This window comes from Paramormyrops kingsleyae, chromosome 12 (genome assembly GCF_048594095.1).
Source record: "Paramormyrops kingsleyae isolate MSU_618 chromosome 12, PKINGS_0.4, whole genome shotgun sequence".
Classification (NCBI taxonomy): Eukaryota; Metazoa; Chordata; class Actinopteri; order Osteoglossiformes; family Mormyridae; genus Paramormyrops; species Paramormyrops kingsleyae.
In genome coordinates this window covers 8966307-8983353 of record NC_132808.1, presented here as the reverse complement: position 1 = coordinate 8983353, position 17047 = coordinate 8966307, and the positions used below count along the sequence as shown (strand labels likewise).

The 17047-nt window shown below is 40.8% G+C and overlaps 1 protein-coding gene and 1 long non-coding RNA gene across 4 annotated transcripts; one reads left to right on the top strand and one right to left on the bottom strand.

Annotated features, from left to right (window-relative positions):
* Positions 1-9090: 9090 nt before the first annotated feature.
* Positions 9091-13052, top strand: LOC111838277 (uncharacterized). 3 transcript variants are annotated; one of them, XM_023801112.2, is made up of 4 exons: positions 9091-9117; positions 9954-10018; positions 10131-10206; positions 10438-13052. In XM_023801112.2, the coding sequence occupies exons 3-4, from the start codon at positions 10132-10134 to the stop codon at positions 12262-12264; spliced, it is 1902 nt and encodes a 633-aa protein (XP_023656880.2). In that variant the 5' UTR covers positions 9091-9117; positions 9954-10018; position 10131; the 3' UTR covers positions 12265-13052. The 3 variants fall into 3 exon arrangements, with proteins under 3 accessions (XP_023656880.2, XP_072574538.1, XP_072574539.1); XM_072718437.1 differs by having other exon boundaries at positions 9096-9167; XM_072718438.1 differs by lacking the exon at positions 9091-9117 and having other exon boundaries at positions 9554-10018.
* Positions 13053-13307: 255 nt separating this feature from the next.
* On the bottom strand, positions 13308-15362 carry LOC111838278 (uncharacterized). The gene is made up of 2 exons (XR_011993898.1): positions 14572-15362; positions 13308-13975 (listed from the first exon to the last, which is right to left on the bottom strand). It is a non-coding gene; the product is annotated as an uncharacterized lncRNA (long non-coding RNA).
* Positions 15363-17047: the final 1685 nt, after the last annotated feature.

Below are 17047 nucleotides of genomic sequence, written 5' to 3'. Positions count from 1 at the left end.
TATTTGTATTATTATAATGTTTAACTTTCCACATAGTAGATTTAAATGTGAAGCATTCACATAATTTTGTTTTCATGCTAGTGTGAGCAGTTGAAGTTTTATTTAACGCATTATTCACATATAGCTTCAGAAGTGATTGATAGGGTTTCTTCTGTTTGGGGCCATAGCTGAAGAAGGAGGATGTAGACATCTGTGCTGTTTAGCTGTTCTGCTGTTTGATCTGTGTGAGTTGCCGTGCCTAGTTTAGTTATGGTGAGATATGTACATACGGGATGGTCAGTGTGCCGATAGCGGGAACTTCATGGAGACGCTATAACGTTATGCCTAAGAGAGAGTTATAATAAACACAGTTAACTTTCATTCCATCTCCTGTCAAGTCCTACAACACTCCACCAATATGAGCACAACATTTGGTACTCATATTCATGTTAAATTGAGACCTGAATAACTTTGATAAGGCGAGATTGTTACAGCAGATGACCACGCATCTCCAAAACGGCATTTCATTTCCATTTCATTGGCATTCAACATGTGATCTCTGAGTACCGAATGTTTGGTTACCATCTAATACATTCCACACCTTGATACTGTTTTTACGTGTTAATCAACATTTGCTTCATGTGGGGGTGGTCATTATTTTTTTGACTTATGGGTGTATATACTGTACTTACCACTCAGATAAATACCATTTCCTTACCATTTCCTTTCCATTTCCATAAGATTTTTGCGATGGCGAGATGGCTCTGCATAGTAAAGCTGAGTAACTGGGCTGGGCAAGCTGTGAATATTGAAATAGCCCCTGTGTATTAATTGTAAATACATGTATTGTATTTCCTTTTGTCGTGTTTGTCCTTGCCTGTGTCATATGTGAACCCTCTCCAGTCCTCGTGTTATAAATTACCCACCGTGTTTGTGCCTTTCAGTCCAGCGTCAGACCTCCTTGTGTTTCCCCATTATGTGTTGTTGGTGATTGTTCGGTCTATGTGTTAGTCTTTAAGGTCTTAATAAAAGGGCATTCTTTTTCTCCTTTAAAAAAATCACCTTCTTGCTTACAGCCGCCATGATGCCTTGGTCTGCCAGATGTTGCAATATAAGCTTCTATAATATACTGAGTGCTGTTTTTCCCAAGCTTTCTGTCTGCAGGAACATCTAGAACAACATCCTGGGTGCAATGTATGTCTTGATTATAGTCAAAGTACCTCTCACCTGAAAAGAGATTTTGCTTTCTTGGGATTTGGATACTTCAGTGATGATGAACCTGTGGAAACAACAGGAAAATAAGTTGTGCTTATCTCTCTTCTGCAATTAAAGATGGTGATATATTTATTTATGGATGAGGTTTACTTTTAGCCCTGTTTCACATTTTACAAATGTGAAATTACATGTTATTCTGAGAACACCTCAAATGTGTATTGAGGTTGGGACTTTGTAAGGAAAACAGCAATCTGCCAAAATATAAAAAGCAGAAGAGAGTTTATAAAAGGCTTATCAATATCACCTGACCTGCTAAGGACAAGACTCGAACATGTCAAGCCTACCTATACTAACAATTAGCTAAGGTTATTAGTTAATCTAATGTCATAATAAATTGTCAAAATCTGCCTCATAACAACAGGGATTCAGATCCTAGAAAGGAATTAATCTTGTTCCAAAGAATGGAAGAGTTGTTTCTCTATATAGCAGTTGAATAAAGAGAGATTTGTATCTTTGTTCATGATATTTATTGTAAGAGCATAGATGTATTACTAAAAGTATCTGGTACATTAGGCAGTATAAAGCATAACTATTAAGAAACGTTTTGATAATATAAAAATAACTGTATGATCATATTCTGTTTGCTTTAATAAATAGACATTTTAAATGAACCTGTGAACAACAAAAGCATTCAAACCTTGACTGATGAGCTCTTCTTAGGAGATGGTGAGGTTGTGGCTGTCTGATTGCCTGGACACCAGATGATTGATTGTACACGAGAAACCACAATTGATTTCTACAGCCTTATCATATGCCACTTATGAAAATGTATGACTAAATTACATGTGAAGATCTCAGAAAAACAAATCATCAGGCAAATGCCAACAGTGGTTAAACCAGACACACTATGATATACACTCACCTAAAGGATTATTAGGAACACCTGTTCAATTTCTCATTAATGCAATTATCTAATCAACCAATCACATGGCAGTTGCTTCAATGCATTTAGGGGTGTGGTCCTGGTCAAGACAATCTCCTGAACTCCAAACTGAATGTCAGAATGGGAAAGAAAGGTGATTTAAGCAATTTTGAGCGTGGCATGGTTGTTGGTGCCAGACGGGCCGGTCTGAGTATTTCACAATCTGCTCAGTTACTGGGATTTTCACGCACAACCATTTCTAGGGTTTACAAAGAATGGTGTGCAAAGGGAAAAACATCCAGTATGCGGCAGTCCTGTGGGCGAAAATGCCTTGTTGATGCTAGAGGTCAGAGGAGAATGGTCCGACTGATTCAAGCTGATAGAAGAGCAACTTTGACTGAAATAACCACTCGTTACAACCGAGGTATGCAGCAAAGCATTTGTGGAGCCACAACACGCACAACCTTGAGGCGGATGGGCTACAACAGCAGAAGACCCCACCGGGTACCACTCATCTCCACTACAAATAGGAGAAAGAGGCTACAATTTGCACGAGCTCACCAAAATTGGACAGTTGAAGACTGGAAAAATGTTGCCTGGTCTGATGAGTCTCGATTTCTGTTGAGACATTCAAATGGTAGAGTCAGAATTTGGCGTAAACAGAATGAGAACATGGATCCATCATGCCTTGTTACCACTGTGCAGGCTGGTGGTGGTGGTGTAATGGTGTGGGGGATGTTTTCTTGGCACACTTTAGGCCCCTTAGTGTCAATTGGGCATCGTTTAAATGCCACGGCCTACCTGAGCATTGTTTCTGACCATGTCCATCCCTTTATGACCACCATGTACCCATCCTCTGATGGCTACTTCCAGCAGGATAATGCACCATGTCACAAAGCTCGAATCATTTCAAATTGATTTCTTGAACATGACAATGAGTTCACTGTACTAAAATGGCCCCCACAGTCACCAGATCTCAACCCAATAGAGCATCTTTGGGATGTGGTGGAACGGGAGCTTCGTGCCCTGGATGTGCATCCCACAAATCTCCATCAACTGCAAGATGCTATCCTATCAATATGGGCCAACATTTCTAAAGAATGCTTTCAGCACCTTGTTGAATCAATGCCATGTAGAATTAAGGCAGTTCTGAAGGCGAAAGGGGGTCAAACACCGTATTAGTATGGTGTTCCTAATAATCCTTTAGGTGAGTGTATTTAATGCATTTTGCGCTGGATGTCATGGGATGGAATAGACACACAAGCACATTTCTCTGAAATATATTTAGAACAAAACTGTGCTAAACATTCCAGGGTCTGAAGTGAGATTGCGAACTGGAAAGGAAACAATAGTTTTACCTTCTTACAGATTCTTTAAAGTAAACAGGCCTTTCTTTGTTTTTCCAGAATCTGAATGGGGCCCATTAAACTGGAGCAGTTACAATGTGCAAATAGGGCATAAGCCGAAACAATGTATTTCACTTTATTGAGTATGTACTGTGAGTAAATGGACCAAATGTCTTCATTTATTGTCTATAACACTATATCCCATCTCAAGCACAGGGCATGAGTCAGGGGACACCTGGACAGGAGGCCAGTCCAATACTGGGCAGACATTCACACAGACAGCTGCAGACTATTGGAAATTTGTACTAGTTTACCTGATTTGTTGGGTGATGGAAGGTAGGCAGCACGAACACAGAACAATCAAATACACACCGATAAAATCAGCAAGTAGCACCAATAAGGTTTAAAAATAACAATACCGTTCAGACATGGTTACTCTGTAACGTATAGTAGTGATGAAGATACCTGTCGGGCAGCGTGGCAGGTGCCAACCCTGTAAATAGTTCACTGCAGTTGTCATGTATTGGGATGTAATGGTGCTGTAAGTAATGGCATGTGCAGTGTTAAAGATTAATCACTGTAAATAGTGTGTCTGTGTACCGACCTTGTATGTTAGAAGTAAGCAGGGGCGACGAGTACCATGGACAGTGTGTATGCATTGTTAGTGCAAATGGTACATGTGCAATAAAAGCCACCTTGTGGTTGAACTCAGAGCCGTTGTCAGTCTGTCAATTGTACCAGTGACGTGACTCACCTACCCAGCTTTACAGTGGTGTCAGAAGTGAGGGCCACGACAACCACTTCTGACCACCTTCAACAGAGCCCAGGTGGACATGGGGTCCACCATTACCCTGATTTGCCCGGGCATGCTACCAGGCACCGGCCGGGCCATGACAGCTGGTTAGGGATTGCAGAACACAGCAACATCGCAGCAGGGCCATCTCCAGAGAGTTATGGCAGTATAGCAGCCAAAACCTGACAGAGGCGCAACAGGACGAGCTCAAAGCTCTGTTGGACTTGTTTCAAGACATCTTCACTGCTAGGAAAGAAGAATGCTAGGCCGCTTTCCTGATGCAACACCAGATCGATACGGGGGACACCCTGCATCTGCACAGACTGCCCCTGGTGAAGCGTCGTGAGACACAGTAGACGCTTTAAGAGATGGCAGCGACAGGAATCATGGTGCCATCCGACAGCCCATGGACGGCTCCAGCGGGCCTCATCACCCAAAAGGACAGATCATGGTGTTTCTGTGTCTACTACCGACAATTGAATATGGTGACTAGGAAGGACTCCTATCTGCTGCCATGCCTCGATGACACCCTGGACTATTTCACCGGATTGATGGGGTTCAGCTCCCTGGACCTCCGGAGAGGCTACTGGTCTGTTCAATGCCACATTCTCTTTCATGAGGATGTCAAGAAGATTCCCTTTCATGTAGCACGTCCTGGCGCACGTCCCCTGGACCCAGTGTGTTGTCTACCTTGATGATTTGCTTGCACATGCCGCTGACTTTACCAGGGCACTTCAGAACTTAAAAGCTGTGCTTTCTGCGATCCAATGGGCAGGATTACAGCTGAATCCCTGGAAGAGCTCCATCCTCCAGCACCAACCTGGAAAAGATGGCAATGGTGTGGGGCTGGCTGATTCTCTACAACGTGACGGACCTATACAGCTTCCTGGGGCACTTTGCGAAGGACTTCACCAGAATTGTGAATCCGCTACACCATCTTAAAGAGAAGGTAAATGGTTCTGCATGGATGGATGGCTTTATACCCGCTTTGCACAGCACTCGCCAATGCCCCCATGCTAACATACCTGGACCCATTTCTCCCTTTTATTTTGGACACGGTGTTACGTGCCGTAAGTTTGGGTTAAGTGCCGTAAGTTTCGGGTACGTGCCGTAAGTGTTACGTGCCGTAAGTGTTACGTGCCGTAAGTTCAGGAGGATGCCTGCAGGTCCTTCGGACGTCCTGCCCACTCGCCGATTGGTCAACCGCCCCCTCGACTCCGCCCTCTGGACCTGACCCCGCCTCCCTTGCCTTCGGAGCAGTTTCCAGTTTATCGGCTGAAGAGATTGCCGCTTCGTCCCTTCGTCTGCCCGCTACTTGCTTCTCGCCTGCTAGCTCGCTCTTCGTTCGCTTTGCCTTTGGTCTGAATGCTTGTATGTGACTGTTTTGTTCTTGACTTCCGATTTTCGCCTCATCCCTTATTGTACCTTCGCCCTGGTTTTGACTGCTTGCTTGGTTTTGAACTCTCGCCTGTACTTCGACTTCGCCTCTCTGATCTCCCCTCTGGATACCTTTGCTTCGACTGTGTGTTTCGTGTTCCACTAGATGTGTGTAAGGAGTGTCTGCCTTTTTGTTTAATCGTAAACGTGGGGATTACTGTTTGTTTGGTTAGGGAGATAGGTTTAGGCATTGTTGTTTCGTTTCACCCCTTTTGTGTTCACTTAGGTAGCTTAGCTTGTGGTTATACTCGGTAGATGTGTTTTTGTTTGTTTCTTTGGCCTTTGTCACTCCTGACGTTCGTTACACCTAGTGTTTGTACAGTGTTTGTGAAAAACTATAAAAAAAACTATAAAAAAAAGACTCCCTTTGTGTCCCGTGTTCCCTTCTCCTAGCTCTGGTTGTCCTGTCCTTCCCAATCCCTCCTTCCCTTTCACTTTGTTAGGCTCCAACCCTAGACTGGAGCGTAACAACGGACACTAGAGGTAAGGGACTGGGCACTGTGCTGTCACAGGCGGGTCCCAAAGAGGAGCCCGTAGTAGCATACTTCTTTCTGGACATTGAGCTGGCAGGAGCGCAAGTATTGCATGACCCAGTGGGAACTGTTAGCCACTGTGCAGCAATGCAAGCACTTTCCTCCATATCTTTGTGGCTAGTGGTTCCAGTTCCGGAAGGAGCAACCATCTCCCATCTGCCCAACGTGACAGCTGGCCTGCTGGTTAGAGACGCTGGTGAAGTTTGACTTCAAAGTCCAGCATGCTCCAGGAAGCTGCAAGGAAATGCAGATGCTCAATCTTGCTGGCCCTGCACTGATGAGAGCTACCACCATTGCTGCTGGGTGGAAGAGCAAGGCCAGCTCACTGTGGCAGTAGCTGCGACCTGCACAGCACTGGACGACCAGGTCCACCAGGACTTCGATCGCCAGCAGCTCACTGCAGAGCAGGGCAGCAACCCCATGCTGACCAGGGTAAGGGAGTGGCTGGGCAAGGGCAGGCAACTGGGCTGGGAGGCAATCTCAGCCTCCAGCATGGAAAGTAAGACCTACCACTGGATTAACTGACCATCCTCAAGCTGGCCAGGAAGCATCAAGACACAGCCGTGGCCAAGCAAAAGACAGCTTATGATGCCTTCCAGCCCAGGGATCTTGTTTGGATGTACTGCTTCATCTAGAAGAAGGGGTGGTCACCCAAGCTTGGCAGCCAGTGGAGGGGCCCTGGGGAGGTCCTGGAATGGATCTCCAAAGCAGTATATGGGTGCAGATGCCAGAGCGGCACAGGACTCTCATGCTGCACCATGACCACCTGGTTTTGTACCAGCACCTGGCCCTCTCAGACCAGTGATCACTGGGACCGGTGATCAGTACCCTAGCAACAGGGACTGACCAGTACGGTGGTCGACTTTGAGGGCTTGCTGCTGCCCAGAGTGCTTCTGGGACATTGGACAGTGGGGGTAGTAGGACAGGCAATGGAGGTACCCATCATGGACTGGTGCCAACCTTGTTAGTTTCCTGTAGCCATTCCATATTGTGATGTCATTGCACTGTAAGTAATGTCACATGTAGTGTTAAATGTTAATCATTGTGAATAGTGTATGTGGGCCCACCGTGTTTGTTAGGAGTAAGCGGGTCGATGAGCATGGTGGGCCGTGTGTCTGTGTGTCGTCAGTGCAAATGGTAGGGATGCAATAAAAGCCACCTTGTGGTTGAACCAAGAACTGTTCACAGTCTGTCAATTGTGCCAGTGACATGGCTCACCTATACTAACCTATACAATATGCTTTATTTGCATTTTCAGATTCATTTTAATACCAGTTGCAGACAGATTTTGATATAAGATGACACAACAGTTTTGCTGCAGCTTTGCTGAAAGTACTTCACCCTGCCATGAAGAATATTAATATTTAACCTGCTGTTTCCATGTTTTCTAAATATAGGTATAGTACTAAAGGCAATGCAAAAATTTGAGCCTATATTTATTTCTAAAACCATAAGCCAAACCACTATGCACTGGCAGTAGTGAACATAGAATTCGGAAAATTAATATTTGCATCTGATATTTTATTGATATTTGAATAGTAAAGAGGCATGGAATTATGAAAGATTTACATTGCAAGACAACCTGCAGGGTTGAAAGACATGGAGATGGTCCATTTGCATTCAGTCACATGTTGTACATAGTATGAGACTGAATCATGTTGCAGGCAAATGAAGCATGAAGGTTCCAGTTTTGTGCATCATTAAAGCCTTGAATGGGCACCAGCTGCACTTATTTAATCGTATTCTCTTGTGTTCCTAGTCTCTCCTAGTGTAGTTATCTCTCAGTGCTTGTTAATATCTCTTAGTCTCCAGGGCATGTTCATTGTCATATACCACATGTTCCTTGTTGCCCAAAGTCCTTATGATTGGTTAATTGAATTATGGTTTTCACTGGTCCTGCATCATGTCTCATTAGTTGTGTATTCTTGGTTGTTGGTTCATCATGGCTATGGTTGGTTTGTTGTGGCTGAATCCCTCTGTGTGTTAGCTGCACAGCAAATGTGCCAGTGTTAACGCTGCATGGTGTCTATATGGGTCTACACCAGGCATGCGCAGGGGGGGGGGGGGGGGGGGCAGAGGGTGCTTGAGCACCCGCCCCTTTCCTCCAGGATGCCTCAAGTGCCCTTTTCTTGGTTTTTTTTTTTTTTTTGTGTATGTGCGTATGGAGCCCTGTCTTCGCCCCTCAACAATAAAATGTAACTATTAATCTCAATTTTGCTAAATAAAAGGATCTGGCTTGCATCAGTCACATGACTGCCATTAACCAATGCTCGCCCTTGAGGGCAGAGCGCGCTCGTTACGAGCCGGGTACGAGCTCGCAAAGTGCACGCGCATTTTCTGCAGGCTGGGTGGTGCGGAGCTGGAGGAGAAGCAGGCAAATTAATTGGAAGGTGCAGACTGCAACAAAACAGTAAATAGGGTGTACAGCGCACACTATAGTATGGAAGCCCGTTTCCGCCACCTGAAGGAGAAAAAAACCCCATCATTAACTCAGAATTCTGACTTTTTATCTCAGAATTCTGACTTATTAAGTCGGAATTCTGACTTATTAACTCAGAATTCTGACTTTTTATCTCAGAATTCTGACTTATTAAGTCGGAATTCTGACTTATTAAGTCGGAATTCTGACTTATTAACTCAGAATTCTGACTTATTAAGTCGGAATTCTGACTTATTAACTCAGAATTCTGACTTATTAACTCAGAATTCTGACTTATTAACTCAGAATTCTGACTTAAGTCGGAGTTCTGAGATAAAAAGTCAGAAATCTGACTTTTTATCTCTGATTCTGATTGGTCGGTTCGTTGACTTTTGAACTTTGTTCCGCATAGACGAGGAAGTAGGAAGAGGACACGATTACTTGAGAACATTTAATGAGTTCGTCATGATATGGTACGTGCAAAAGCGAGCAACGTGAGCATTCTATGTAAGAGAAGAAAACGGTAATTTCTTAACTACAGGTATATCGGAGAGAGAGGAAGCTGTCTAGTTAGGATGGGTGCAGTGCAGTGAAAGATGGCAATGATATGGTTTTCCGCGCTGAAAAAGTAAAGATCAGTGTAGCTGGTTGCCAGTTTGACCAGCATATGCGATGTTGGTTATACAAGAAATACCAGCATACATTGTTTGGTGCCGGTAAGCTTGTTAGCATCATTAATGAGCCCTTGTTGGTGGACCCACTGATTTCCTTGCAGGCTTATGATTTTTACAGCGGGTTTTTTTTAAATAGTCAACTTTAAATTAATTGCACGTACGTAATTTAACGTAATTGCAGCTTTTTCAAGAGGCATTTATATTACAAATGCTGTAAGTAGCATCTGGTATGTATGGTTGTGTTAATGTAGTCTTAGATAATTATTTAATAGTCAGAACAGATTACAAATAGAACTGGGAAATTAGAGATGGAGGTGTTGGGTGTCAGAAATTATGTTTGTGCAAACAACACACAATAGTTTTATGTAATAGACAAAAGGAGGCATTTTTATTTAATAGGAAATAGTATAGCCTATACTATAGTATAGGAAATAGTATAGTATAGTTGCATTCTTCCTGAATCAGGACCTCATTCCAGGGTTTAAAGTGCTTATAAAGCAGTGGCCATAAAAATTAATCAAATATATAGTCCCTATGTGTCATAATAGCAAAGTGGCAAAATGCTGCTACAGAATGCAGTAAATAGTTGATTAAATATTTGTAATTTGATAGTTTTTCTTGTTGTATTGTTCTAGTTCATAGCCTGCTCTTAAGTACCTGAAAGAGGCAAATCCTGGGACATTTTTACATTTAAACAAAGGTATGTGTGTTTTAAATTGATAATCTATTGATACAATGTTATGTTCCAAATTAAATAACTTAAGGTTTACAATGCCATCTGTAACATGTTTTGATTGTTTAATTGACCTCAGGATGGATGAGCTGTCAAGTTTTTTGAGACAGAGGAACATTCCAGAGAATGCCATTGAAAAACTGGAAAGAGACAAGGTAGTCATCTAAATTTTTTTTTAAAAAACAACTCATTTCATCCAATACTTGTTAACTTAACATTTCTGTTCCTTTGTAAGTGTGTGTTCGTACCATAAACAAATATTGTTGTCAATACTTATTACTCCATCACTTATTCTTGTATATCATGTGTTTGTGTATGCACAGTATGTAATTTGTGGAAAAATAATTGTGTGCAATGTAGTTAGTAGTTGCTGGTCTGTTTTTCAGATTGACAGTGATGTAATTCTAGTCATGACAGATGAACAACTCCAGGGATACATTCCATCGTATGGTGACCGTCTGGCAGTAGTATCATTCTGTAGGAGGAAAGTAAAAAATGTAGAAGTGCGCCATTCAAAACTGTTAGAACGTCTACGGTCAAAGTTGTCTCAAAAAAGACCACATGAAGGTCCTACAACAGAAGGCACTTCTGCATTACCTCGTAAAACATCTAGCAAAAAAAACAGAAAGGTAGAAATAGGGTGGATGAATTTTGATGAAGAAAAAAATGCATTCATTCAAGTGAGAACAAGGAAAGGTGGTGGAACAAGAAAAGTTGAAGTGTCAAGAGGAAGTCAAAAAGCAGATTTGTTGGAAAAAGCTTTTTCTTTATTTTTCCCTAGTGGCAAGAATTCTGTTGGATGTGCTAGTGACTTTGAAATGGACATAAAAGATTTCAAGGAAACATCACTTGATGAAAACACAACTGTAGGAGATCTCTATGATGAAACACAGTTATCTGTGCTTCGCTTTTACTTGACAACAAAGCTTAAACAAAAGAGTTTAATTCAGCCAGAGAGCACACTGTCAGTTCCTCAAGCACATTCAACACCTTCAGGTGACAATTTGAGGATTGTTGATGATACATCAGACATTACACAAAGCAGTGAATTATTTATTGCAGTTGATGAGGAAGCGTCATGCATGATACAGAGTTCACCAGTTCTTCCTGAAAATTCATTGGAAAATAACTACGATGACAGTGACACAGTCACATTTCTAAACAATATGGAGTCAGTCTTGTCAGAAGAAGTCTTAGATGACACCCTACCAATGCCAGTAGAACCCAAGGTTCTGATTCTTCATCGTGGAAACATTCTTCCAGAGCTGATTGCATTTTTTACTGATGAAGATCCTCTCCAGTCTCAGTTCAGAATTCAGCTTGTCCTGCCTAATGGCCAGCATGAAATGGCACATGATGAAGGAGGAGTACTGAGGGACTGTTTAAGTGAGTTTTGGAATGACTTCTATGAGCAATGCACAATGGGAAACCAATGCAAAGTCCCATTCCTGCGTCATGATTTTGCAGAAAAAGAATGGGTAAGTGTAGCCAGAGTGATCATCTTGGGCTGGAAGAGAGAAAGATATTTTCCAATTAAATTGGCTCCTGTAATCTTTGAGCAGGCAATACTGGGTGATGTCCAAAGTGACTTAATTGAGAACTTTTTGCAGTATGTCCCAGAAACAGAGCGTACAGTCTTTGACGAGAGTCGCACTGATTTTCACTCTGTTGACAAAGAGGAACTGTTTGAAATACTTGACGGTTACAGCTGTCGTAAGATGCCCACTAAAGAAAACTTTGAAGAAATCCTGCGAGAAATGGCACATAAGAAATTCATCCAAGAGCCAGCTTTTGTGATTGATCAGTGGGCCACGGTGTTGAATACAATCTGTTCAGATCTGGAGGAAATAAAATGTGGTTATGAAAACCTGAAACCAACTGCAAGAAAGGTGCTAAAATCTCTTTCCTTTCCTATTGATCCAGCAAGAAATGGTCCTGAAAGTGAAATTCAGAATCACCTTAGAAAATACATCAAGGAGTCTGAATTCCACCGCCTGTCAAAGTTCTTGCGATTTTGCACAGGCTCTGACTTGTACCTTGGAAAAACTATTAATGTAGCTTTTACAGAGATTCAAGGTTTTAAAAGAAGACCTGTATCACACACATGTGGATGTGTCCTGGAACTGTCCATTTTCTATGACAGTTACCCTGATTTTCGGGCAGAAATGAACAAGGTCCTAGACAGCAACATGTGGGTCATGGACATAGTGTAAAGAGGTCTGCCATGGTGAAACTAAATTTACAGGGCAGTTAAAGTAAATCCACATTTCCAAATGTCCAGAACTGGACATTTTTGCTTTTATGATTACTGTGAAAGTTATGCCAGTGTTTTGATTTAAATTTTGTTTTGTTTTGATGGTTTTATAATTTTATTTGTTAAAGTAATGGTATCCAGTTTTGGCATTTAAATGTTGATTGTTGGTGCTGATTGTCCTTTTGTTTGCACTTTATTGACTCCTTGTTATGGAAATCTTTGAATGTGAACTTTTAGTATTTTTGAAATACTCTTATATTTTATGCATTATTGCACTTTAGTGTCAAGTGTTTTACAAATAACTATATGGTTGTTCTAACATGCAAATTGTTGTTCTAAAATGTTCTTTAAAATGTTCTTAAGCAGCAGGTTGCGAATTGCTAGGTTTGACCTCACTTCTGATCTCTTGAAGATTTAATTTTTTTTGGGAGGGGGGCATAATGTACATAATAGGAGAACAGTATGTACATTTTTGCTGACTAGGGTTTATAATTATTCTGAATTATAAAACAGTTAGTTTTGTAACTATTTTTTTTCCCTTTTCTCCCTATGGCTCTTCTAAGGACATTGCTACAAAATTAGTACATTTATTATTTCAAGTGAAATAGTAAAAACATTAAATCTAAAGGAAAAATCTAAATACAGGGTTTGTACAGGTGGCTCAAGAATAATAAAGAAAAATATTTAAAGAAAACCGAGGAATATACCGGTGAGCACTTGATGGTGGCCTGCATAATTAAATAAAAAACAGAGTCTAAATGAAACTTCAAGCTTCAATCTGCATTTTTTGTATCCCACAAGATGGCTTCATTTTAAGAAAATAGCTCAAGCTGTTGCATTTTAAAGTTTTTGTTTGACCAGAACACCATACACATACAATCTCTAGATTATAAAAGAAGATATGAGATTCAATGAGTATTTTGTACTAAAAGTAAAGTAAATGACTACTTTTTCAGCAGTGAAACATAAAATTGATAATAAAAATGTCCTTCGTACAAAATGTATATTTAACAGATTTATTATCTTAATTATCATGTATATTTGTGTATTTCATCGTTTCACTTTAAATACCACGGAAAATCAAATAAATCAATTTTAATACATTCACAATACAATTACAGGTCCTTGTTATCTTTAGGATCCCATACTTCAGTATTGGTAAGCTTGAATTCTCTCAGATCGAACAATCAGGAACATGTCTACGTCATTATGTGCTGCATTACTTTACATCTCAACAACTGCAAAACAAAAATAATCAATATACAACTGCGCACAACCTTGTTTAAATGACATTCAGTGTTAACGAAGGAATGAGGCCAGTTTAGTAAAGCTAATAGAGTGCATTAACCCAGCATGTCCAAAACAATTTCACGAAGTTTGAGGTATAAATCTACGTTGGCATACACCTCATCTACAACCTCAAGATTATTTTCTGATATAATGTCTGCGCATAAATAGTAAATGTCCTTGTCACATGGAAAGTCTTTGAAGGCACACTCTTCCAGGCAGGTCTGAATTGAGTCTTCATTTACTGCGTGAAGATAACTTGTGGTCCCGTACAAATTTGGTAGAGCGTACATGAGTGACGGCCTGCCGTTTGGAGCGCGACTGTTGTGTGATGGCCGTATCCGGTGATTATTCCAAGTCCAACAAATCTCGTCAAGCTCCTCCTATTAAAACAAACAAGCAGAACCTTTATGGTCTTCATATAGATACTTTTCAAAATTCCTAAAAGGAAAAAAAAAAGAAAAAAGCCACATTTCAAGAAATGATCCATTTGTGAAGACTAATCAAATCCCAATCACACCCTGGGTCTTGTCCACGAAGGACAAGTGAGGGTGTGAGAGCAGTCAACAAGTTTCATAATTAGTCAAATATTAGTAGTAAATTAAATATTTAAATATATATTCAAAAATATTAGCAGTAAAATAACATACAATTTTAAAAACATTTTAAAACCCGCAGGCACACGGTACACACATTCTTTACTCAAGTAAATGTATAGATACCTTGGTTTAAAAATACTCTAGTAAAAGTTGAAGTATTGAATCAATGTTTTACTCAAGTGAAAGTAAAAAGTACAGGCTCCAAAACATACTTAAAGTACAAAAGTATAAAGTATACCCGAAAATTCTACTTAAGTACAGTAACGAAGTATTTGTAGTATTTGTACTTCGTTACTTCCAATCTCTGCTTATATATAATACTTATAATACCTGAAAAAGGATAAAATTATCAAGTTAGTTGAATCAATGGAAATACATACCTGGATCGTGTTCATGAAGCAGAACTGAGCCAGTGATTTATCCAGAAAGGTGCCAGTGAAGTGTCCGTCTTCTTTCAGTTTCTCAAACAGGTCAAGCCAAAATTGAACACATTGTTTTCTTAGCGTAAGCCACCACTGCTCGATTCGCTGGTTTCCTGTACTCGGACCAAAAATTGCACTGTCTTGTGCTGCTCTCTCACCATCGGGCAATCGCAGGAATTTCTGGAGGTCGCCAACACAGACATTTTCAGTACCGCGGTCTAAACGAACTCGTTCTGGGCACCCGCCTGACTGAATAACAGCATCCATATAGTAGCCAGCGATTACCTTAGGGTCATTGTTTGTTCTGAATGCTTCCAGCCACATCATTTTGCGAGAGTAGCCGTCGATGCACCCACTAATTGCTATCCCATAAGGCTTTAATTTGTCATATCCGTCTATATGCCAGACAAAATTTGGTCCACGAGAGTGATAGACTCGTCTGCGAAGCCTGTTTCGCGCTCGTAATTCAACTCCGTCTCCATCAATTAGACGCAAAATTTGCCTCACCGTCTCCCTGCTTGTTTTTATTCCATGAAGCAAGCATTTTTGGTGCATCCATCTGTATCCGTGTAGCTGCCCAGATGTTGACAGCTGCTGTTGTATAAAGCGTGCAACTTCTGTTTCATTTGTAAGGTTTTTTCGCCTCCACAGGTGTTTGTTTTTTAAAAACCTTTCGAGAGTTCTTTTGCTGATTTGGAAGCAGTGGACATGATGTAACAACGATAAAATTTCTTTGGTCGTAAAACCACAATTAAAATACTCAATTATATGTTCCATGCTGCTAAGATGAAGTGTAGGCTTGACGTCTGCTGTTACATGTGCATCTGAGAATGGAAGTCAGAATTCTGAGTTAATAAGTCAGAATTCTGAGATAAAAAGTCAGAATTCTGAGTTAATAAGTCAGAATTCCGACTTAATAAGTCAGAATTCTGAGATAAAAAGTCAGAATTCTGAGTTAATAAGTCAGAATTCTGAGTTAATAAGTCAGAATTCCGACTTAATAAGTCAGAATTCTGAGTTAATAAGTCAGAATTCCGACTTAATAAGTCAGAATTCTGAGTTAATAAGTCAGAATTCTGAGTTAATAAGTCAGAATTCCGACTTAATAAGTCAGAATTCTGAGATAAAAAGTCAGAATTCTGAGTTAATGATGGGTTTTTTTTCTCCTTCAGGTGGCGGAAACGGGCTTCCATACTATAGTCTATAACAACAAATGAATTGAAATAAATGAGCGTGCTGTTTGTGCAACAGCACGACAAAAATTACCTGTCCTTTTATGAACTGCACAAGTAGTGGTGGTCATTAACTGCTAGCTAACTGGGTAAGGGTGTTACAAGGGGGTCTGTAGCTCTGTCCACCATTTTAGGGAACATGTTTTGTTTTAAAGTAAGTTACAGGACTTTTCCCTTCTTTTCTGGAGGGCTTTTATTTCACTAAAAACGATCTAATATGGATATCCACATAATTCCATATTAGATTCATCATGAATGTGAGTTGTTGTTAAAAAAGTTAAAGTTTTTTAACTTTGAGCACCCGCCCCTTTAAACGTCTCTGCACGGTCCTGGTCTACACCATTCAGTGTTACCTTTAACACTTTACAGTGTGCAGTGAGTGTTGTTTTTACAGTGTTAATCTTTATTAACTTTAGTAGTGTTTAATTTAAACCACAGGGTGTTAAGTCAATGAGTTTCCACCTCCACATATCTGCCCTATTTTAATATGCATACTAGTCATGAGGATCAGAAGAGCCATCCCAGATTTACCCACCATCATGAGAAAGACTGACCAAAAAGGATATTACAGCTTTTTCTTGTTTTATATTATATTATATTTTGCTGACTCAGTTCTGACTGATCTTGGCGATTAGAGAGCTGTGGTTTTATAACATATTGGCATCAAGTCAGAGAAAAATTATTGGAGATATACTGGACACGTCTCCTGAGTGGTTTATATTTTAATGGGATGGGGGTGTATTTGATTGCTGGTCCTGTCCTTGGATGATTAACATATGCAGAAAGGTGTCAGGACAGTTGTTATACCCTTTTCTGTGCAGCTCCTGGTACCGCCCACTCCCCTGTAGACCAATGGTGCTGGATAAAGTCTGTCTGTCTGTCTGTCTATCTATCTATCTGTCTGTCTGTCTGTCTGTCTGTGCCCCATATCTTTCGGCCCGACCCCCACCCAAGACCCATGTCCTGATGATCTTGTGGCAGGCAGGCAGGCAGCCAACAAATCACACAACATTAAATATCCATCACATACATCATTCATACATACAATGACCCACTGGGGAACTGAACTCAGGCAGGAACATAAATACAAAAACTGAACTGGGTAACAAGAAGCAGGAGTGAGACAGACAAATAACCAATCCGGGAGGGTGCAGGGAAACGAGCAAACACACAAGGACAGGCAACAGGTGAGACTAATCATT